This window comes from Balaenoptera musculus, chromosome 3, assembly GCF_009873245.2.
Source record: "Balaenoptera musculus isolate JJ_BM4_2016_0621 chromosome 3, mBalMus1.pri.v3, whole genome shotgun sequence".
NCBI lineage: Eukaryota > Metazoa > Chordata > Mammalia > Artiodactyla > Balaenopteridae > Balaenoptera > Balaenoptera musculus.
In genome coordinates, this window is record NC_045787.1 from 116,992,215 (window position 1) to 117,016,658 (window position 24,444).

Genomic DNA, 24,444 nt, shown 5'->3' on the forward strand with positions numbered 1-24,444 from the left:
CCGCAATGTAAATGATTGGGTAGATAGGGCAGCTTTGCTCCTCATGGTCCTTCTGGAACCAAAATTTGTTTCAAGTAATTCCTCTTACATTCCCTGTTTCAGTGTATAATCTACATGACTTGTAGCTGGGTCACTGCCACATCTGGGTTCTAGCTGGCTAGGAGGGAAGAGACACATACAGATGTCTTCCATTCCAGACCCAGAGGTAGCAAATAAAAATTCTGTTCACAATCTGTGAGAACTTAATTAGCCACACCTAACTACAAGGGAGGCTGAGTCACCATGTGCCTGGGTACAGTTCTATTACTATATAGAAAAGGAGAACAGATTTTGGCAGACATCTATCAGAATCCTCCACAATGACCATCTTCTTAAATCCAATGGACCATTTTAATACTTATTTTTCTTGAGTTTTCTGAAGGATTTGCTACTGTTGGTCTTCCTCATCTCCTTGAAATGCTATTTGCTTTTAGTTTCATGATTCTGAACTCTGCATCTTCCTTGTCATTTTTAAAAAATGCTTCCTTACCTCTCCTTTAAATGAAGATGTTTCTCAGAGTTCTGTGCTAAGCCTCTTCTATTCTTATTTGGCACACTTTTGCTTGGTTCTCTTAGAGATCTCATAGTTTCAAACACCATACACAGGCATACCTCATTTTATTGCACTTTATTGCATTTTGCAGATATTGTGTGTTTTTACAAATTGAAAGTTTTTACAAATTCAAAGCCCTGCAATGAGCATATCTATCGACACCATTTTTCCAAAGCATTTGCTCACTTTATGTCTCTGTGTCACATTTTGGTAATTCTCACAATATTTCAAACTTTTCATTTTATTATATTTGTTATAATAAATATAATGGTGATCTGTGATCAGTGATCTTTGATGTTACTATTGTAATTGTTTGGGGGGGGCACCATGAACTATATCTATATAAGACAGTGAACTTAATAGATAAATGTGTGTTCTGACTGCTCTACCAACTAGATGTTCCCCATCTTTCTCCCTCTCCTTGGGCCTCCCTATTCCCTGAGACACAACAATATTGAAAATAGGCCGGTTAAGGGACTTCCCTGGTGGCGCAGTGGTTAAGAATCCACCTGCCAATGCAGGGGACACGGGTTTGATCCCTGGTCTGGGAGGATCCCACATGCCACGGAGCAACTAAGCCTGTGCGCCACAACTACTAAGCCTGCGCTCTAGAGCCCACGTGCCACAACTACTGAAGCCCACGCGCCTAGAGCCCTGCTCCACAACAAGAGAAGCCACCGCAATGAGAAGCCTGAGAAGCCCGCGCACCTCAACAAAGAGTAGCCCCCGCTCGCCGCAACTAGAGAAAGCCCTCGTGCAGCAACGAAGACCCAACTCAGCCAAAAATAAAATAAATTTTAAAAAATTTTAAAAAAGAAAATAGGCCAGTTAATAATCCTACAATTTGCCTTAAGTGTTCAAGTGAAAGGAAGAGTCACATGTCTCTCACCTTAAATCAAAAACCAGAAATGATTAAACTTAGTGAAAAAGGCATGCTGAAAGCCAAGACAAGCTGAAAGCTAGGCCTCCTGCACCAAACAGCCAGGTGTGAACACAAAGGACAAGTTCTTGAAGGAAATTAAGAGTGCTACTCCAGAGAACACATGAATGATAAAGTGAAACAGCCTTATTACTGATATGGAGAAAGTTTTAGTGACCTGGATGGAACATCAAACTAGATACAACATTGCTTTAAGCCAAAGCTTAATACAGAACAAGGCCCCAACTCTCTTCAATTCTATGAAGGCTGAGAGAAGTGAGGAAGAAGCAGAAGAAAAATTTGAAGCTAGCAGAGGCTGGTTCATGAGGTTTAAGGAAAGAAGCTGTCTCTAGGACGTGAAAGTACAAGGTGAAGCAGAAAGTTCTGATGTAGAAACTGCAGCAAGTTATCCAAAAGATCTAGTTAAGATAATTCATGAAGTTGGCTACACTATACCACAGATTTTCAATGTCAATGAAATAGTCTTATATTGGAAGAAGATGCCATATAGGGCTTTCATAGCTAAAGGGCAGAAGTCAGTGCCTTGCTTCAAAATTTCAAAGGACAGGCTGACTCTTTTGTTAGGGGCTAATGCAGCTGGTGACTTTAAGTTGAAGCCAATGCTTTTTGGCCATTACGAAAATCCTAGGGCCCTTAAGAATTATGCTAAATCTACTCTGCCTGTGCTCTTTAAACTGAACAACAAAGCCTGGGTAACAGCACACTTGTTTACAACATAGTTTACTGAGTATTTTAAGCCCACTGTTGAGATCTAGTGCTCAGAAAAAGATTCCTTTCAAAATATTACTGCTCATCGACAATGCATCTGGCCACCCAAGAGCTCTGATGGAGATGTACAACCAGATTAATGTTGTTTTCATGCCTGCTAACACAACATCCATTCTGCAGCCCATGGATCAAGGAATCATTTTGACTTTCAAGTCTTACTATTTAAGAAATACATATCATAAGGCTTTGGCTGCCAAAGATAGTGATTTCTCTAATGGATCTGGGCAAAGGAAACTGAAAACCTTTCGGAACAGATTCACCATTCTGGATGCCATTAGAAATTCATGATTCATGGGAAGAGATCAAAATATCAATATTAAAGAGTTTGGAAGAAGTTGATTTCAACCCTCATGACTTTGAGGGGTTCAAGACTTCAGTGGAGGAAGTAACTTCAGTTGTGGTGGAAACAGCAAGAGAACTAGAATTAGAAGTGGAGCCTGAAGATGTGACTGAACTGCTGCAATCTCATGGTAAAACTTTCTCATGGATGAGGAGTTGCTTCTTATGGATGAGCAAAGAAAGTGGTTTCTTGAGATGGAATCTACTCCTGGTGAAAATGCTGTGAAGATTATTGAAATGACAACAAAAGATTTAGAATATTACATAAACTTAGTTGATAAAGTAGCGGCAGAGTTTGAGAGGATTGACTCCAATTTTGAAAGAAGTTCTACTGTGGGTAAAATGCTATCAAACAGCATTGCGTGCTACAAAGAAACTGTTCATGAAAGGAAGTCTCCATCGATGCAGCAAACTTCACTGTTGCCTTATTTTAAGAAATTGCCACAGCTACTCCAACCTTCAGCAACCATCATCCTGATCAGTCAGCAGCCATCAACATCAAGGCAAGACCTTCCATCAGCAAAACCATTACGACTTGCTGAAGTCTCAGATGATAGTTAACATTTTTTAGCAATAAAGTATTTTTAAGTTAAGGTATGTACATTGTATTTTTACACATAATGCTATTGCACACTTAATAGATTACAGTATAGTGTAAACATAACTTTTATATGCACTGGGAAACCAAAAAATTTGTGATTCACTTTATTGAGATACTCGCTTTATTGCAGTCGTCTGGAATGGAACCCAAAATATCTCTGGGGTATGCCTGTACATGCTGATGAATCTCAAAGTCCATATCTCCAGCCCGGATTTGTTTTCTGTGTTTCGGTTATATATGTACACTCACACACACACACATTCCACAGGCACTTACCTCAATATCAACATGTCCCAAACTAACTTTATCTTTTTCTATTTCAATCTTGGTTGTTGTTGTTTTTTCCAGCATTCCCTGTCTTAGTGAATGACGCACTAACCATCAGTTCCCAACCCAGAGAGGTGTTCATTATCCTTGAGTCTTTCCACTTTTTCTCCCCATGAAAGCCATCAATCACTGGGTCTTAAATATTTTTATATTCTAAATATCTTTCTAATCACCCTGCTTCTCCTTATCGACACTAGTATTACCTTCATCCAGTCTACCATCATCTCCTAACTGGTCTCTCTGATTCCAGTTATTCCCCCTGAAACTGATTATCATACTTCAGCCAATTTTGATTTTTCAAAAATGCAGGTGTAATTATGTTAATCAACTGTTTAAGATCCTACATTGTATTATAATTGCCTTTAGGATAAATTTTAAAATGCATGCTATATAACTCATATAATTGTTTATGTCCTTACTCTGCTTTTTTCCCCCAATCTCATTTTAACATTCTCCCCCTTCCATGGTTTAAAGCTCGAGGCATATTTAACTTCCCTGTTTCCTTAAAATATCTGTTCAAAACACTTCTTCTTCTCCTGAATGGCTCCTCCAGAGCACAACTTGTAGTTCAATACCTTAGGAAAGGTTTCAGTGATGTCCAAAAATATGGATTAGATTTTATTTATTTTAACAGGCACTTAACAAGCACTTACTAGCCACTTTGTAAAAATTAACTCATTAGATTCCTATAATAATAATCCTACGAGGTAAACACTATTATTACCCCTATTTTACAGTTAAGGAAGCAGAGGTACATAACTTGCCCAAGACTTAAGACAGTGAGTAGCAGAACTAGGATTCTAATGTAGACATTTTGGTTCCAGAATCCATGTTCATAACCACTATGCAATGCTGTCTCCTAGGTATAAGATGTCCCCTCTTGGTATTTATATATTACTATTTACCTGTGCATACATTCTGGCATATTTTAATTACTTGCCTGCCAAATTTTCTAGCCTGTGAGCTCCATAAAGACACACATATGTATTTTTAAAAATATACAAGTGAAAAAAGCAATGACATTACTAACTATAATCGACTGAAATCTATAAGTGTTTACAAGAGTGTAGGGGAGAATATATTTGCAATTACTCAATAAATGGCCTGAATAAAATATAATTTCTTCAGTTCAGGACATTTTAATGGTTCTTCTTGTCGGGCATTCAAAACAGTGATAATTCAGTGCACTTCATGAACCTTGTTTAAATACTGATTCAAACAAACCAACAGTAAAAAATATTTTGGAGGAAAATGTGTAAAACCAAACACAGATTGAATATAAATTATATTAAGCTACCAGCACTAAATTTGTACATTGTGATAGTGGTATAGTATATATTTTTAAAGTCCTTATCTATTACAGATTCTTAGTGAAGTATTTAGAGGTAAAAATACGTGATGTCTGGGATTTGCTTTAAAATACTCCAGATGAATTTATGAATTACTTGTTCAAAGAGACAAAAAAAAAAAAATTCTACTGAAAAAATTCATAGAGACGCATGGTGGCGCTGCAGGATAAGATGAAAAGAGTGCTTCTACAACACTGTGGGCTCCATTATTCATGGGAACAGAGAACATCCAACCCACTGAAAAGAGAGATATTAAGGAGCTTCACCTACAGACCTGCTGGAGGTTTATATACCCTCTAGAAGTTTCCAACTAAAAAAAGAATCAGAGCCTCAGCTTGCAAAATTAGAGCTGAACTTAAATTTTTCCACAAAAGAGTTTTCTTGAAGAAACCATGGAGATCGGAGGGGCACTCGTTCTGTGGAAAAGGCAAGTTCTGATTATCTTTGTTTTACTGGGATTGTCTCAGGCAGGTCCTGAGTCTGTGCGCTATTCTGTGGCAGAGGAAACAGAAATTGGCTCTTTTGTGGCCAATCTGGCAAGGGATCTGGGGCTTGGGGTGGAGGAGCTCTCTTCGCGGGAGGCGCGGGTAGTGTGTGATGATAATGAAAAGCATTTGCAACTCGATTTGCTGACCGGGGATTTGCTCGTAAATGAGAAACTGGACCGGGAAGAGCTGTGTGACTCCACGGAGCCCTGTGTGCTGCATTTTCAGATGGTACTGGAAAACCCTTTACAGTTTTTTCGGGCTGAGCTGCATATCAAAGATATAAATGATCACTCCCCTACATTTCTTGACAAGGAAATAGTTATTAAAATATCAGAGAGTACCATTATTGGAACCACATTCCTAATGGAGAGTGCCCAAGATTTGGATGTAGGAAGCAACAGTCTCCAAAACTACACAGTTAGCCCGAATTCTCACTTCTACGTTAAAATTCAAGACAGTGGTGACGGAAAGATATACCCTGAACTGGTCCTGCACAGAGCGTTGGACCATGAGGAGGAGCCTGAGCTCAGATTAACACTCACAGCACTGGATGGTGGATCCCCGCCCAGGTCTGGGACAACTTTGGTCCTCATCAAGGTCTTGGACATCAATGACAATGCCCCAGAGTTTCCTCAGAGGCTCTATGAGGTGCAGGTCCTGGAGGACACACCTGTTGGCTCTTGGATTATCACCATCTCTGCTAAGGATTTGGATGCAGGAAACTATGGGAAAATATCTTACACATTTTTTCATGCATCAGAAGATATTCGTAAAACATTTGAAATCAATCCACTATCTGGGGAAGTTCATTTGAGATCACGCTTGGATTTTGAAGCAATACAGTCATACATTATAAATATTCAGGCAACAGATGGTGGGGGTCTTTCGGAAGAATGCACTCTTCTCGTTAAAGTAATAGATATAAATGACAATCCACCAGAAGTGACCATGTCATCAATTACAAAGATAATTCCAGAGAGCGCCTCAGAGACCCTTGTGGCTCTTTTTAGTGTCCGAGACCAAGACGCTGGGGAAAATGGGAGGGTCGTTTGCTCTATTCAAGATGACCTCCCATTTTTTCTGAAACGAACCTTCAAGAACTTTTTCACTCTAGTTGCAGAAAAAGCACTGGACAGAGAGGAAAGAGCCGAGTACAACATCACCATCACCGTCACTGACATGGGAACCCCCAGGCTGAAAACCGAGCACAACATAACCGTGCTGGTGTCCGACGTCAACGACAATGCCCCCGCCTTCACCCAGACCTCCTACACCCTGTCCGTCCGCGAGAACAACAGCCCCGCCCTGCACATCGGCACCGTCCGCGCCACAGACAGAGACGCGGGCGCCAACGCCCAGGTCACCTACTCGCTGCTGCCGCCCCTCGACCCGCACGTGCCCCTGGCCTCCCTGGTGTCCATCAACCCGGACAACGGCCACCTGTTCGCCCTGAGGTCCCTGGACTACGAGGCCCTGCGGGCGTTCGAGTTCCGCGTGGGCGCCGCCGACCGCGGCTCGCCCGCGCTCAGCAGCCAGGCGCTGGTGCGCGTGCTCGTGGCGGACGACAACGACAACGCGCCCTTCGTGCTGTACCCGCTGCAGAACGCGTCGGCGCCCTGCACCGAGCTGGTGCCCAGGGCGGCCGAGGCGGGCTACCTGGTGACCAAGGTGGTGGCGGTGGACGGCGACTCGGGCCAGAACGCCTGGCTGTCGTACCAGCTGCTCAAGGCCACGGAGCCCGGGCTGTTCGGCGTGTGGGCGCACAACGGCGAGGTGCGCACGGCCCGGCTGCTGAGCGAGCGCGACGCGGCCAAGCACAGGCTGCTGGTGCTCGTCAAGGACAACGGCGAGCCGCCGCTGTCGGCCAGCGTCACGCTGCACGTGCTGCTGGTGGACGGCTTCTCGCAGCCCTACCTGCCGGCCCCGGAAGCGGAAGCGGCGGACGCGGCGCCGGCCGCCCCGCTCACCGTCTACCTGGTGGTCGCCTTGGCGTCGGTGTCGTCGCTCTTCCTCTTCTCGGTGCTGGTGTTCGTCGCGGTGCGGCTGTGCAGGCGGGGCGGGGCGGCCTCGGTGGGTCGCTGCTCGGTGCCCGAGGGCCCCTTTCCGGGCCACCTGGTGGACGTCAGCGGCACGGGGACCCTGTCCCAGAGCTACCAGTACGAGGTGTGTCTCATGGGAGGTACTGGGACGAATGAGTTTAAATTTCTGAAGCCGATTATCCCTAATCTTCCAGTCCAAGACACCAGTAGGCATATAGGGGAAAATGAGAACTTTAGGAATAGCTTTGGATTCAACATTCAATAAAATAATTTACTTTAAACTTCTAATCTTTTGTCATTCTTGGCAAACTGTGGATCCATTTTGCCAATCTGTAATAGATTTTACGTTGGACGGTAGTTGCATGCATTATCATTTCTCATGTTCTCCTCACAGTTGCTTTAAAAATCTTTATTTGTGGCTATAATGACATGGAAAAATAATGTGTTCTGCTTTTTCATATATTTGGTCAAAATGTCATATTAATGGAGTTATTGCTAATTTTTTGTTCTGATAATGGCATTGTTATGCAAGACGGTGTTATTATTTGGAGGTGCAAACTCAAGTATTAAGAGCAAATGCCACAATGTATGTAATTTACTTCTAGACGTTTCATCAAAGCATAGATACAGCAAAAATTAAAAGTGCTGTTGAAGCTGGGTGGAAAGTATATTGGATTTTACTGCACTATTCCCATTGAAAATTTTCATCATAAAGGGTAAAAGTGCCACCTCTCCAGTATTCAGTAGTAGGGTATCTTATTTGTTTGTTTGTTTGTTGTTATATAGTGTTTTTCAAGAATTCACTTTATGACAAGATAAAAGTGACCACACTGAAAATTATTGATTTCTTAAGTAATTTTCCTTTTTTACTGTTGTCGTTGATGCTGTTTTGGGGGAGGAGTCTTATAATGTTCTGGGATTTTACGTTGCTATTTTGTTTTCTTTCAATATACCACATTTGCTGGTTTAAATTTGTATTATTTTATATTGTTCATTACGTAACTCATATGTTCATGGTATCATCTTAAGTAAATACTCCTCCATCAGAAGAGTACAGATAAAAACTTCTTAAGAAATTAAAATGAAAATTCAAACTGGTAGAGAAATAAATTAGGTTCACTTTTCTATTGATTTTTTAAAGTAAATATAAAAAAATCCTTAATACTTTGTGGCCTTTCTCAGATGTTCACAAAGAAGGAATGGTTCTATATTAATGGTTTATAGATGTCTCATGGTGTTCCAAATTATAATGTCTCCAATCTATTAGTGTACAGTTCAGTGGACACTTTGGTAACTAGAATGTAGTGTGGATATAGAGCTACTGTGCATATACATTTCTGTGATTTCTCTCATAAAATTAAATATTGTAGACTAGATGATATAGTAAAATGCAATTTTGCTTGACATTGTGAAATGGCTAAAACAAATTCCAGTTTTCTTAGGAATTTTTTTCTTTGCTTCATGCAGTTTTTCCTGGTCTTATTTTGTGTTACAACAGATATTTACTAGTTGTAAGAATTTTATTAAATAGACATTTAAGCAGTACAATCCTGAAAAAGAATGTTTGGGCCCTCTTTATCTCTCAGAGTCATAAGAAGCAAAGCTTATGCTTCTTATGCATAAGAGTAAGAGCAGATAACAAAATATCCTATTTGAATGGTACAGAAACAAACTTGTACACTACCAAATAGAATGGAATTCAGTGTCAGATATTTTATATAAGAAAATTTGGTGATGATTGAAGAGGTGTCAAAATCACTTGGGGTTGGGGGGAAGAGACTGATTACTTAGCAATGTTATTGGGAAAACTGGCTCACTATATAAAGAAACAAAATCCTTATCTCATGTGATATAAAAATAAATTTCATGTGGATCTAAGAGGTGAATTTGAAATATTTAATTGGAAAAAATGTAACAAGTCTAAGTAAAAATATCTTTATGACCTTATTATTGATTTCGATTTCTTAAACAAGGCTTTAAAAGTGCAAACAATAAGGATAAAAATTGACAAATATTACTACCTCAAAACTAGAGGATAGCCCAGACAAGCTAGCAGATGACAGACAGGGAGAAGCTACTTGCAGCATTTTAACTGAGAAGGATTAATATTTAGATTATTCAGATAAGTCTTGCAGATAGCAAAAGTCAGAAAGTCGGGAGAGCCAATAGAATATTTTTAAAAGGACAAAAGGGAAAGGTAATTCAAAAGAGGGGAAAACAGAAAGTCTGAGAAGAACATGAAGTGATGCTCAACCTCATTAGTTGCTGATACACATGATAAAATAGCAGTTTATACCCATAGCATTAGTAAAGATGACAAATTTCCATCAAGTGGAACCATAGGAAATTGCATATACACCCCATTTTGAAGGAGTTTCAATAGTATTTAATGAAATTTAGTACGTACATACTTTATGATACAGCAATTCTACTTTGGGGCATATAAGCCAGAAAACTCTTACACAGCTTTACAAAATGAAGTGCATGATAATGTTCATCTTGGGAAAGCAAAGAATAGGAGTCTATCTACATATCCATCAGTAAAGCAATTGATAAATAAAATGTGGAACATGTTTGTGAAGGATTATTATGCAGTGATCAAAAGGAGTGAACTAGGTGTACAGACAACCACATTAATAAATTCCAAATGTTTCAAAAGGAAGAAAGAGCCTGAGATTTATTGTACGTACCCTATATAACCATATAATACATAATATCTCAAACTTATAGAAATATACAAATATATAAACATTGGAAGAAGAGAAGAAGGAACAAATGTAGGAAAGAAGATGTGTGTTTCTACATAGGAGTGCAGACAGAAGTGTGAGCTATACCAATGTCAATGATAAGACATTGTTTAAATTGATTGCAGCATTATAGAGTTGATTTAGTATTGATCAGATGAAGTTGGTTTTAAAAAAAACATTATTTCTCTATCCTCTCAATAAGATCAATTTCCCATACTCCATGAAAGCTAAGAATTTGCTTGTCATTTTAAGACATAACAATATCCTTAAGAGTTTACCTTTTTAATAAGGGTGGTATACATTATGTACACCAACACTTCCACTGAAAAAAATAGCTAATAAAACACTAATATATTGTCAGGTCACAGTTAACGTTTAAAGGTAACTCAGAGAGAGAAAATCAGCCCCAAATCCACTTTTTTCCTTGGGAACAATTGGAATTCTGGGATAGGTGAACCTCTATTTTGACGGTGTATATGGGGGAGGAAATCAAAGCCTGACAAGCTGAGAAGCTGATAGAAGACCCTCACTTTAATAAATATGGAATCCTAAGAACGACACCTTTATGGTAGTATTAAACTGGAAATGGATGAGCCCTTGTATGCAATTTCAGCCTTGAACTGGAGTTTCAGCGTTGAACTTGATTTAAGGTGGTCATTGACAAGTAGTGCTCCCAGATCCTGATAGAACCAAATGCAGACCTTCTATGAAAGAAGTTTATTCATCTTAATCCTAGAATTATTCATATAAATAATTTTTATGTTCTTAACTTGAACATAAAGATAACTGCACGCACAAGGAAACATGACACCATGAGTGAGAGCCAGCAGAAAACATAGAACACTTGCAAACACACATAAACTTGCAAACACTTCAGATATTTTGATTATCAGAAACAGTCTATAAGAAGCTAACAACTTTAACTGAAATAAAAGTTACACCTGAAAATGTACAGGGAACAAGAAACAATAAAATGTGAAAGATTAGGAAAGAACCAAATAGAGCTCCTAGAACTGAAAAATATGAAAATCAAAATTTTAAACTGAATAAAAGGTTTAGTAGAAAACTAGATGCAGTGAAATAAAGAATTTGTGGAGCGAAAGATAGGTCAAACTATAACTTATCCCACGTATAGCTCAGAGGGTTAATAAGGTGGAAAATATGGAGGAGGTGGTTAGAAATGCAGAACAGAGTAAAAAAGTTTAACATATATTTAACCAGAATTTCAGGAGAGATGAGAAAGAATAATGGCTGGGAATTGTCCAGAATTGATGAAAACCTTAATGCACAGATTCAGTAGACCCAAATAAACCTAACAGGATATATGAAAGATAACCATACCTGGAAACATCATTGTGAAATTTCAGAAAGACAAGGATAAAATTTTTTAAAGAAAAGTCATAGGAAAAAGACATTTAATCTTTAAACACATGACAGACTGAAATCTATGTTCCATTTGACAATTTCTCAACAGTATTAATGGAAACTAAAAGAAAGATACCATCCAAGTGCTGAAAGAAATCAGTAAACCTTCCTGCCTAAATAGTCTCTGCATATGAGTCATCAAATGAGAGAATCAAATCAACTGGATGGCAGTTGGTTTTAAATTAATCAAGATCATGGGAAAGAAGTGGTATAAAGCTATTTTTCAAATATAACTTCATAGTTTTCCTCTGTCCCTCCCTTGCCACAGTTCTGAGTCCAGGAGTTTGACCTACTCTGTTTCTAGCCTTCTTCATCTCTAGTGACATCTAATTCTACCCTAGTCTAGTAGATCTATAAGACCATGGCCAACTTCTGAAGATGGTAGTCTTTTAGAGCTGCACCTCTGAAATCACAAATTCAAACATCTCTTAATCTACAACTTACATTCTTTCTCAAAGGGCTTCAATCACCACTCATACCAATAAATCCCACATTTGTCTCTGCAGCCCAAACCTCTTTCCTCAACTTAATTTATATAATGTAAGATCATAATGTATGATTTATATAATGTAAGATATAATGTATGATCATTTATATGGATACTCTATGGACACCTCAAACTCAACATGTTTTAAATTAAAACTTTCCATTCCTCAAAACTAAACGTCTTCTCCAGCTCGGAACATGTTCCTCTTTTCTCCTCTTCCTGTGTTTACTCTATCAGTTAATAGCACTAACACTCTCCCAGTTCCCTAAGCCTGAAAAAAAGTACATTGACTTTTACTCCTTATTCTACTCTGTGTCTAATCACCATATCCTGTATATTTTATCTTTATCATTCTAATACAACTCTATAACTGCATTTCTAGGTGACAGCAATATTATCTCTTACCTGTATTAATGGAACAACTTCTAATCCATCCCTTGCCTCTAGTCTTAACTCCTCTGTGATTTATCTTCAACTCTGAAACAGGATGATCTTCTTGAAAAATAAGAACACGGTCATGTCACTTTTCTATTTAAAACACTTTAATAATCTTGCATTTCTATTGATGTAGATTCCAAATGACTTGGCATGGCTTACAAAATACTTGCTGATCTTTCCAATCTCAACTCTCACCATTTCTCTCCTCTTACTCTATGGCTCAGCCATACTGATCCTATTTCAGTTCTTCCAAAATACTTCTTTCATTTTTGGATTTGCACAGTCATGTTTTTAGTTTGCTGGAAATTTTACCCCACACCCAATTTTTGTTTGGATTACTCAAGCTCGTTTTTCATGTATCAAATTAGAATAAACTTTTTCCGGAAAAGTCTTTCCTCTACTTCAAATCCTGGTTAGATGACCCTCATCTATGCTCTTATATTAGCATGAACTTTTGCTATCATGGCATTCATTATGCTCTATTTTAAATGTGTGGCCACTTTTCTGCCTCCATCTTTCAGGACAGAAACTATGTCTGTCTGTTTACCACTCTATTCCTAACACAAAGTGTATGCTCAATAAATATTTGCTGAAAAAATTAATGAATGGATGATAATATATTTAGAATTATGTCTCTGGAAGTCCTGGGTCTACAAAGCAGAATTCAGTTCCACAACTGAACTGGGTTCTAGTTTGTTCAACTTTTTAAAAATGTTGACAGAAACTGGACATATCTTACATTATTCACTACTGTTGAGCACTTACTTTTGACTACACTTATGGAGTATCCCTAAATAAATAGTACCATTCACCCAGCCTGAAATGTCCAGCCTCCACAAAACAATTATTTGTACATACCAGTTCAGTTTTAAATACATGACATTATCTTTACTGTCTTTTCAAAGCATATTTGCTGATATCTAAAGAAGACTAAGATCTTTGGTTCCCGTTTCCAATTTTCCTGGGAACCTCTTGCTCACTAAGTCAATTACATAAAAAAGTCCTCTTAACTATTTTTAGTTGTTTTAATTGTTTAGTTGTGTTGTCTTCACAGAGATAGCATAACTTATTTGAGGTTGGGACTATATCTTAAATATGCTTTTTATAACCACCACAGCTCTAGAGATTGTGGTTTATTGTGTTAAAGACTGAACAGTAACAGCATCACAACAAAACTGAGAAAAGAAAATAGGAATATAGGAGAAAGTATAATTCAGAGTCATCAACAAACACGCAAGATAAATTAATATTTTGTCTCAAACTTATTTGGCTTTGTTTAAAACCTGAGACTCTGCAGAGTCGCGTGGTGGCGCTGCAGGATAAGATGGGGAAATTTTTGTACCATCAGATGCTCTGGTTACCGTGAACCACTGGAACTGAGAGCTCCAGAGAAGCAGTGGTGATAAAAAGAGGCTTTCAAGAGAAAGCTAGGGAGCCAACAACGCCCTCGCCACCGAATTGCAAGTCTATAGATTCTCAATAATCCAGGTTAATAGCTGAGAGGAGCAGTTTGAGACTGAATTGAAATATTTCCGCGGAAAGACGTTTGGCTAGGGAGCCATGGAGCCGGGAGAAGGAAGCCCTCAGCAGATAAGGCAAGCGCTGCTTTTCTTTGTTTTCCTGGGAGGGTCTTTGGTGTGTTCAGAGACCTGGCGCTATTCTGTGGCAGAGGAAACGGAGATCGGCTCTTTTATAGGCAACGTGGTGAAAGACATAGGTTTGGGCGTGGAAGACCTGGCTGCGCGGGGGGCCAGAGTCATCTTTGATGACTATAAACCATACCTGCAGTTGGATCGGCAGACTGGCAACTTGATCTTAAATGAGAAACTGGACCGGGAGGCGCTTTGCGATCTCACCGAGCCATGCATATTACATTTCCAGGTATTATTTGAAAATCCTTTGCAATTTTTTCGAGCTGAGCTTAGGGTCAAAGACATAAATGATCACACTCCCACGTTTCTAGACAAACATATACTTCTGAAAATCTCAGAAAGTACTACTCCAGGAACGTCATTCCAAATGGATAGCGCTCAGGACTTGGATGTAGGAAAGAATGCTGTTCAAAACTACACATTAAGCCCCAATCCTCATTTCCACCTTAAACTGCAAGACAGTGAGGAGGGTAGAAAATACCCAGAGCTGTTGCTGGACCAACCTCTGGATCGAGAAAAGGAGCCTGAACTTAGATTAACACTAACAGCCCTGGATGGTGGGTCTCCGCCCAGGTCTGCAACTGCACTGGTGCGTGTGTTGGTCTCAGATATCAATGACAATGCCCCAGAGTTTGAGAGGTCCGTCTATGAGGTTTTGGTACCAGAAAACAGCCCTCTGGACTCCTTGGTCGTCAAGGTGTCTGCTACAGATTTAGATGCAGGACTAAATGGAGAACTATCTTATTCATTTTCCCACGTCTCCAGAGACATACGGAAAACATTTGAAATCCATCCCATTTCTGGCGAAGTCCGTTTAAAAGCACTTCTGGATTTCGAGTTAATTAAGTCTTATACAATAAATATTCAGGCCATTGACGGTGGGAGCCTTTCAGGAAAATCAACAATTTTAGTTAGTGTTGTAGATGTGAATGACAACCCACCAGAAATAGTCATAACATCTCTTACCAGCCCCATACCGGAAAATTCTTCACCTGAAATGGTAGTCGCTGTTTTTAGCCTACGAGACCAAGACTCTGGGGACAACGGGAGGATGGTTTGCTCAATTCAGGACAATCTCCCCTTTCTCTTGAAGCCTACCTTCAAAAATTTCTACACCCTGGTAACAGAGAGCCCTCTGGACAGAGAGAAAAGAGCCGAGTACAACATCACCATCACCGTCACAGATATGGGAACCCCCAGGCTGAAAACCGAGCACAACATAACCGTGCTGGTGTCCGACGTCAACGACAACGCCCCCGCCTTCACCCAGACCTCCTACACCCTGTCCGTCCGCGAGAACAACAGCCCCGCCCTGCACATCGGCACCGTCCGCGCCACAGACAGAGACGCGGGCGCCAACGCCCAGGTCACCTACTCGCTGCTGCCGCCCCTCGACCCGCACGTGCCCCTGGCCTCCCTGGTGGCCATCAACCCGGACAACGGCCACCTGTTCGCCCTGAGGTCCCTGGACTACGAGGCCCTGCGGGCGTTCGAGTTCCGCGTGGGCGCCGCCGACCGCGGCTCGCCCGCGCTCAGCAGCCAGGCGCTGGTGCGCGTGCTCGTGGCGGACGACAACGACAACGCGCCCTTCGTGCTGTACCCGCTGCAGAACGCCTCGGCGCCCTGCACCGAGCTGGTGCCCAGGGCGGCCGAGGCGGGCTACCTGGTGACCAAGGTGGTGGCGGTGGACGGCGACTCGGGCCAGAACGCCTGGCTGTCGTACCAGCTGCTCAAGGCCACGGAGCCCGGGCTGTTCGGCGTGTGGGCACACAACGGCGAGGTGCGCACGGCCCGGCTGCTGAGCGAGCGCGACGCGGCCAAGCACAGGCTGCTGGTGCTCGTCAAGGACAACGGCGAGCCGCCGCTGTCGGCCAGCGTCACGCTGCACGTGCTGCTGGTGGACGGCTTCTCGCAGCCCTACCTGCCGGCCCCGGAAGCGGAAGCGGCGGCCGCGGCGCCGGCCGCCCCGCTCACCGTCTACCTGGTGGTCGCCTTGGCGTCGGTGTCGTCGCTCTTCCTCTTCTCGGTGCTGGTGTTCGTCGCGGTGCGGCTGTGCAGGCGGGGCGGGGCGGCCTCGGTGGGTCGCTGCTCGGTGCCCGAGGGCCCCTTTCCGGGCCACCTGGTGGACGTCAGCGGCACGGGGACCCTGTCCCAGAGCTACCAGTACGAGGTGTGTCTGAAGGGGGGCTCTGGGACCAGCGAGTTCAAGTTTCTGAAGTCTGTTGCCTCCAATCATCAGGAGTCTGTAAATGATGTAGAGGAAAACTCAAACTTTATAAATGGTTTTGGATTCAATTAGGAATTTTCTGGTTTTTCAGAGCATTCGGGATGAAAATTAGTTTTCCCTAAATATACTGTTTCCATTAGCTTTTTGGGCCATATAGAATTTCTTGATTTTTTTTTTTCTGATTTCATTTTGCTAGTTAAGGAGATTCGAAATTTTATTTGAGAATATACTCATACTTACTCTATTATTTCTATTTTGATGGAGACAGAACTTTCAATTTTACTTCAGTACTGAAAAGTCATGAATATTTGTTAGTTTTTCAACTTTTCATCATCAAGCACTATTGATTTGAAGATGACCCCAAACCCATTCTCTGACTGTTGTCCAGAAACTTTTTCTAAATTTTTGATGTTGTGGTTACTTAGGAGATGAGCATGATACAAATATAATGAATTTTTAGTAAATCTTCTGTTTAATATGATATTATGCCTCCTTGTCTTAAACTTTTAAATGGAGAAATATCTGAAAAAATGGCATGTTTTTGTTTCACAGTAGTATTAAGTGGAAAAGACTGCAATTTATCCTATACTTAAAGGTGTTTTCTCTTTTCTTATCAGCCTGCAGTATATAATATATATGAGTAGTATTGAAAGATTATTAGGTTATTTTAGGATATTTAAATAATAGATTCCTTTTGTGGTGTCTGTCTAGCCCACCCCATCTTCTCCTGGAAACTTCTCTCTTCAGTAAAAATGTACTGTTGCAGCCATGTTTACTTTCTATGACCCATCTCCCTCTGTGATTTCAAACAACAAGACAAGGTGGTGGACATTACTGATCCAAACTGACCCAATCTCATTATCTATGCTTAAAAAAATGACTTTAGAAACTGGTTATAGTATCTCTGTTAGAAACTCAACAAGAAAGTGATATCATGTTGGCTAAATACATGAAAGAAGCACAGAAAGCCAATCTACTTACAGACAAAAAGGAAGGAGATGCCTCATTTTGGATTTTCCAGTCGCTCCCAAATGTGCTTTCTCTCTTGAGCTTTTGGAAATAAATATGAAATTTTTAAATAAATTTCCCTCTAAGTAAGATAGCTAAGTGGATTTGTCCTCTAATCAAAAGCACTTTTAGATATGCTTCCATGGATTGGACCTTACTATTAATTTGAGATGTTAAAAATTGTGGTTTTCATATTAATGTAATATTTAGGATCAAAAGGTTGTGGAATATTAGTAGTCTATAAGGGACAAGAACAAGCATTTGTTAGAATATACAATTTTGAGAAGAATTGATGGATATATCCAAACTGTACAGTCTTTGGAGTGTTTAATAGAAATTAGAAATTCTTAGAAAATTCTACTATATAAGTTTTTGAATATCATTAGTGTCATAATAGCTTTACTGCAGAATAACACTGATAATGTAAACTGTGTTCTAAGAGATGTATGCCTTATTTGTAGGCTCATTATAGCCTTGTTATTATGTTCTTTCTTTTTTATAATATATTCCTTTGCTTAGGGGAACCAGGGTATTTTGTCATTCAGTGAAAAAACATTTTAGATCATTTTGAATTATTTCAAATTACTATTCAAAGGAGCATAGAAAAAAAGTCACTTGAGAACATGCTGTCTTGTTTATTTAGCTCATACAATGAACTAGGATGTTAGCAAAACAGGGGGCTTCTACATTAGGAGGAGAATCCATCTATCAGAATTGTAAAATTAATTTATTCATTGATCTATTTAGCAAATATTTGTTGAGTATCTACTAGGTGCCAGGAACTATTGTAGATGTTGACGGATGTAGAAGTGAACAAAACAAGGTTCTTAAACTCAAGGGTGACATAGAAAAGAAAGAATTAAATGTGTACATATATGTTGTATAAGATGGTGACCAATGCTAGGGAGAAAAAGCAGGAGGAGATATGGGAACTGCCCTCCTATGCATTTTTCCACAGTTTGAAAGTTTCATAAAATCATAAAATCTCAGACCTTATGTAGAAAGGGTATTATAAATTGGAATGAACTAATAGCTTTTTCCTTGATGTGATTCAACCAATGGAAACCACAATTCTGGCACATAGGGTGCCTAGAATTTGAAAGGAAATCTAGAGGAATGCAAACTTTTTGCTGAGAGAACTTTAAGAAATCACATAGGTATATATAGTTGTTTTTACAAGATGACTGATCACTTTTAAGTCTTCTTTCACTTCTCAGTTCTCCTCAGAATACCCCACCCAGACGACAGGTTCTAGAAGATAGGGACAATGTCTGGATTGCTTACTGATGTATTTCAGAGCCTAGTACACAGATATCAGTCACACTCCTTTGAATGAAGGAATGAATAGTTATAATTGCATGGTTTTCTGATTACATCATCTCCCCCAAACCATTTGCAAACTCCTAATAGCCATCTAGATTATTATATACAGAGAGAATGCAATTGCAGCAATTCTTTTCGAAGACAACGCATGATGGCGCTGCAGGCTAAGACGTCAAAAAAAAAAAAAAGAAAAAAAAGCCCAGGAAATGCTACGAACTCTACCTCAGATCTCCAGCGGAAGAGAAAAACCTGTAAGCAAAGCTCAGGACCAAAAACTCCAGGGAATGCTGCTCGCCGACATTTCTGGACAGGTTACCCACTGGGAGATCCACCACTGTCTCAGTCCCATTGCTACCTAAAGTAGAGCTGGCCCCTGTTCCTGGAAAGGCGTTTGTGGGAGTAAAGATGGAGGCCGGAGGGGAGCGCTTTCCTAAACAAAGGCAAGTCCTGATTCTCTTTCTCTTGCTGGGAGTGGCTCTGGCAGGCTGGGAATCCCGTCGCTATTTCGTGATGGAGGAAACTGAGAGCGGCTCCTTTGTGGCCAATCTTGCTAAGGACCTGGGGCTGGGAGTGGGGGAGCTAGCTGCGCGAGAAGCCCGGGTGGTCTCCGAGGACAACGAACCCTGGTTGCGGCTTGATCTACAGACTGGGGAGTTGATATTAAGTGAGAAACTGGACCGGGAGGAGATGTGCGGCCCCACAGATCCATGTGTAATGCATTTCCAAGTGTTACTGAAAAAGCCACTGGGAGTATTTCGAGCTGAGCTACTGGTGAGAGACATAAACGATCATTCTCCTGAGTTTCCTGAAGAAGAAATGACGCTGAAAATCCTAGAGACTAGCCCTCCTGGGACCGTGTTTCCGCTGAAAACAGCTCAGGATTTGGACGTGGGCAACAACAACATCCAAAACTACAATATCAGTCACAACTCTTACTTCCATGTTTCCACCCGCAACTGGGGGGACGGCAGGAAATACCCAGAGCTGGTGCTGGACAAAGAGCTGGATCGCGAAGAGCAGGCCGAGCTCAGATTAACCCTCACAGCGCTGGATGGCGGCTCTCCGCCCAGGTCTGGCACCGCCCAGGTCCGAATCTTGGTCTTGGACGTTAATGACAACGCCCCTGAGTTTGAACAGACGCACTACCAGGTGCAGGTCCCAGAGAACAGCCCTGTAGGCACCCTAGTTGTCAAGGTCTCAGCTAGGGATTTGGACACTGGAACAAACGGAGAAATATCATATTCCCTTTTTTATAGTTCTCAAGAGATAAGCACAACTTTTGAGCTAAGCAGCATTTCAGGAGAAGTTCGACTAATTAAAAAACTAGACTTTGAGACAATATCCTCATATGAGCTGTATATAGATGCGTCCGATGGTGGGGGACTTTCTGGAAAATGCTCTGTCTCCATTGAGGTGATGGATGTTAACGATAACTCCCCAGAACTAACTATTTCATCACTTACCAGCCCCATTCCTGAAAATTCCCCTGAGACAGAAGTGGCCCTGTTTAGGATTCGAGACCGAGACTCAGGGGACAACGGAAGGATTACTTGCTCCATCCAGGATGATCTCCCCTTCCTCCTGAAACCATCTGCAGAGAATTTCTACACCCTAGTAACAAATGGGGCACTGGACAGAGAGAGTAAAGCCCAATATAATATCACCATCACCGTCACAGATATGGGGACACCGAGACTGAAAACCCAGCACAACATAACCGTACTGGTGTCCGACGTCAACGACAACGCCCCCGCCTTCACCCAGACCTCCTACACCCTGTCCGTCCGCGAGAACAACAGCCCCGCCCTGCACATCGGCACCGTCCGCGCCACAGACAGAGACGCGGGCGCCAACGCCCAGGTCACCTACTCGCTGCTGCCGCCCCTCGACCCGCACGTGCCCCTGGCCTCCCTGGTGGCCATCAACCCGGACAACGGCCACCTGTTCGCCCTGAGGTCCCTGGACTACGAGGCCCTGCGGGCGTTCGAGTTCCGCGTGGGCGCCGCCGACCGCGGCTCGCCCGCGCTCAGCAGCCAGGCGCTGGTGCGCGTGCTCGTGGCGGACGACAACGACAACGCGCCCTTCGTGCTGTACCCGCTGCAGAACGCCTCGGCGCCCTGCACCGAGCTGGTGCCCAGGGCGGCCGAGGCGGGCTACCTGGTGACCAAGGTGGTGGCGGTGGACGGCGACTCGGGCCAGAACGCCTGGCTGTCGTACCAGCTGCTCAAGGCCACGGAGCCCGGGCTGTTCGGCGTGTGGGCACACAACGGCGAGGTGCGCACGGCCCGGCTGCTGAGCGAGCGCGACGCGGCCAAGCACAGGCTGCTGGTGCTCGTCAAGGACAACGGCGAGCCGCCGCTGTCGGCCAGCGTCACGCTGCACGTGCTGCTGGTGGACGGCTTCTCGCAGCCCTACCTACCGGCCCCGGAAGCGGAAGCGGCGGCCGCGGCGCCGGCCGCCCCGCTCACCGTCTACCTGGTGGTCGCCTTGGCGTCGGTGTCGTCGCTCTTCCTCTTCTCGGTGCTGGTGTTCGTCGCGGTGCGGCTGTGCAGGCGGGGCGGGGCGGCCTCGGTGGGTCGCTGCTCGGTGCCCGAGGGCCCCTTTCCGGGCCACCTGGTGGACGTCAGCGGCACGGGGACCCTGTCCCAGAGCTACCAGTACGAGGTGTGTCTGACGGGAGGCTCCGGGAGTAATGAGTTCAAATTCTTGAAGCCTGTCTTCCACAATATTCTAGAATCGGACCTTGGGAGGAAGTCAGAAGGAAGTTCAACCTTCCAGAATAGTTAGGTTATCTGAAACGTCCCCACTGCGTACATTAGTTTTGTCTCCTACACCTTTCCCTTTTTTAACTTAGTAGTAATCTTTAATGCTACTTGTCTTTCTTCTTTTCTAGTTTTTCTTAGTAATACTACTCATTGTTTTGTTGGACTGTTTGTCCTATAATTATTTTTACAATTATTGTTAGTAAAAATTTTATATCAGGAAATTTCATATTTCTGATTAAACTTTTAGTATTTATTTCTAAATGATAATATGAAAGTTAGCCCCTCAGAATAAAAGTAACTCTAACTTTAAAACTATATTTCTCACTATATGACACTACATAAAAATGTCTGATCCCTTTTTATCATACTTCATTTTTTAATTACTGGAAGTTTTTTGTGTTTTTATTATTTACACAGTTAGACTTGTCTATAACCCCTCTTCTGTTTGGAGTGGAATCAATTTATATTTACTTATGTCCAATTTCTTCCAAGCTCTGTTTGGATTTTTGTTTTACCAATAGGCAGCGACATGTATAATTTCATGCTATTTATTTCAAAAATCACACTTGTAATCATTAGACTTTCACTCTGAAATATTGCATATGTTATCTCATGCAAGTATATATTTATCATCTATTCTTTCTCATCTAAATTAAGTTTGAAAACACTTGTAAGTTCTTCCTTATATCTAACTGAAGTTGTGATCCTGTTAAAGAGTTTACTGATACCAGGTTGACTATGTTTAAGGAGTTCTTTAGACGTGACCAAGTAATGCATTGCCTGCAATTGTCCCTTGCTATTGGAGACGAATTCTCAAGTGAGCTCCAAATTCTGGGCCTAGAGGAGCTTTTGATGACACAGCATTCCAATATCTGCTTGCCTTTGGATGACGACATTGTTCTGGTTAATAGGGAATTTGAAAGAAAATGCATTGTAGAATTAATATTACTTAACCAAAGAAAACTTAGTAAAGGATATGTTGGTGAGGGAGTTGAATGATTTGAAGAAATAATTAGCTTTGTTGTCAGGACTCCTCTATCTCCAGGAGCCTCATAAGTGGATACTATAGAATGGTGTGGTTGGCAGAGTAATGGCCCCCTAAAGACATCCACATCCTAATCCCTGGAACCTGTGAATATTCTGTGTTATACTGCAAAAGGAAATTAAGGTTCAGAGGAATTAAGGTTGCTAATCAGTTAGTCTTAAAATAGGGAGAATATCCTAGATGATCTGGATGGGCCTGATTCAGTCAGTTGAAAGGCCTTAGAGCAGAGCTGAGTCTTCCCTGAGATGAAGAAATTCTGACTGTGGGCAGCAGCTTCTCATGCCCCAGACTTCCAGCCTGCTCTTTGTAATTGCCTGCTCTACAGATTTTGGACTTGCCTAGCCAGCTCACCCAACCAAGTAAGTCACTTCCTTGCAATAAATCTCTTAATATATATCTCCTGCTGGTTCTGTTTCTCTGGTTGAACCCTGACTGATACAGATTTTGGTACCTGGAAGTGGAGTGCTGCTGTAACAAATAACTAAAAATACAGAAATTGCTTTGGAATTGAGCAGCAGGCATAGGCTGGAAGAATTTTGAAGCGCATGATGGAAAAAGCCTAGATTGCTTTGGACAGACTGTTAGTTGAAATACAGATGTTAATAACTCTGCTAGCGAAGACTCAGAGGGAAGTAAGGAGTATGGTGGAGAAAACATATATTGCCTTATAGAGTACCTAAATCAAAACCTTAGGAGACTTGGTAGTAATGTGGATGTTACTTGGTAGTAATATGGTAGTAATATGGATGTTCCCTGGTGGCACAGTGGTTAAGACTCCGCCTGCCAATGCAGGGGACAGGGGTTCGAGCCCTGGTCCAGAAAGATCCCACATGCCGCGGAGCAACTAAGCCCGTGTGCCACAGCTACTGAGCCTGTGCTCTAGAGCCCGCGAGCCACAACTACTGAAGCCTGCGCGCCTAGAGCCTGTGCTCTGCAACAAGAGAAGCCACCGCAGCAAGAAGCCCACGCACTCTGTGCACCGCAACGAAGAGTAGTCCCTGCTCGCCGTAACTAGAGAAAGCCCGTGCACAGCAACAAAGACCCAACACAGCCAAAAATAAATAAATAAAAAAAAAAGTTTTTTAAAAAGTTTAAAGTCACTGCTGATGAAGGCTCAGAAAGAAATGAGGAAAATGTTATTGGAAACTGGAGGAAATGGAATCCTTGCTACATAGTGGCTGAAAACTTAGCTGAATTGTGTCCTGCAGTGGAAATGTGGGAGTAAAAGGACTTGTAAGCAATGAACTTGGATATTTAGCTGAGGAGATTTGGGCTGAGGAAGCATGGGTTGAAAGTGCAGCGTGGTTTTTTCTTGCTGCTTATAGTAAAATGTGAGAAGAATGAAACAGATTGAGGGAAGGACTGTTAAGCAAAAAGGAACCAGAATATGATGATTTGAGAAATTCTCAGCCTATTCAGATTGTAAAAGATGCTAAAATTAGGAAAGTGTGTTCTGGAGAGAAAGCCAAGGATGTCACAGGTGTACACTACTTGTACTAGGCATACACATTGAGATGATACTATAATGAGATGTGATCTTTGAGGACCTTAAATATGTTTTTTTATGTGGGATGGATGTGAATCTTTGGGGACCAGAGGGTGGACTGTGGTAGGGAGAATAATGGCCCCACAAAGTATCTATGTCCTAATCTCTGGAACCTGTGAAATCTTACGTTATGTGACAAAGGGGAATTAAAGTTGCAGATGGAATTAAGGTTGATAATCAGCTAACCTTATAAGGAGATTACCCTAGATTATCCAGATGGGTCCAGTGTAGTCACAAGAGCCTTTAATAAGAAGTGGAAGTGGGAAACAGAAAAGTCAGTATCAGAGTGATGTTCTGTGAAAAAGACTGAACCAGCCATTACTGAGTTTGAAGATAGA

At 41.9% G+C, this 24,444-nt stretch overlaps 3 protein-coding genes across 3 annotated transcripts; all 3 read left to right on the forward strand.

Annotated features, from left to right (window-relative positions):
- The first annotated feature begins 5,144 nt into the window (after positions 1 to 5,144).
- Positions 5,145 to 9,407, forward strand: LOC118893113 (protocadherin beta-14). Its single transcript, XM_036848327.1, has one exon. The coding sequence runs from the start codon at positions 5,309 to 5,311 to the stop codon at positions 7,706 to 7,708; it is 2,400 nt and encodes a 799-aa protein (XP_036704222.1). The 5' UTR covers positions 5,145 to 5,308; the 3' UTR covers positions 7,709 to 9,407.
- Positions 9,408 to 13,920: 4,513 nt separating this feature from the next.
- LOC118893117 (protocadherin beta-18-like) lies at positions 13,921 to 16,878 on the forward strand. The gene has a single exon (XM_036848330.1). It carries the CDS (start codon positions 14,101 to 14,103, stop codon positions 16,489 to 16,491), a length of 2,391 nt encoding a protein of 796 aa, XP_036704225.1. The 5' UTR covers positions 13,921 to 14,100; the 3' UTR covers positions 16,492 to 16,878.
- Positions 16,879 to 18,958: 2,080 nt separating this feature from the next.
- PCDHB15 (protocadherin beta 15) lies at positions 18,959 to 23,369 on the forward strand. The gene has a single exon (XM_036848332.1). It carries the CDS (start codon positions 19,156 to 19,158, stop codon positions 21,535 to 21,537), a length of 2,382 nt encoding a protein of 793 aa, XP_036704227.1. The 5' UTR covers positions 18,959 to 19,155; the 3' UTR covers positions 21,538 to 23,369.
- The last annotated feature ends 1,075 nt before the right edge of the window (positions 23,370 to 24,444 follow it).

Bases quoted from the DNA above. Each gene is read 5' to 3' on its own strand.
- LOC118893113 (XM_036848327.1), top strand. From the start codon at position 5,309: ATGGAGATCGGAGGGGCACTCGTTCTGTGGAAAAGGCAAGTTCTGATT.
- LOC118893117 (XM_036848330.1), top strand. From the start codon at position 14,101: ATGGAGCCGGGAGAAGGAAGCCCTCAGCAGATAAGGCAAGCGCTGCTT.
- PCDHB15 (XM_036848332.1), top strand. From the start codon at position 19,156: ATGGAGGCCGGAGGGGAGCGCTTTCCTAAACAAAGGCAAGTCCTGATT.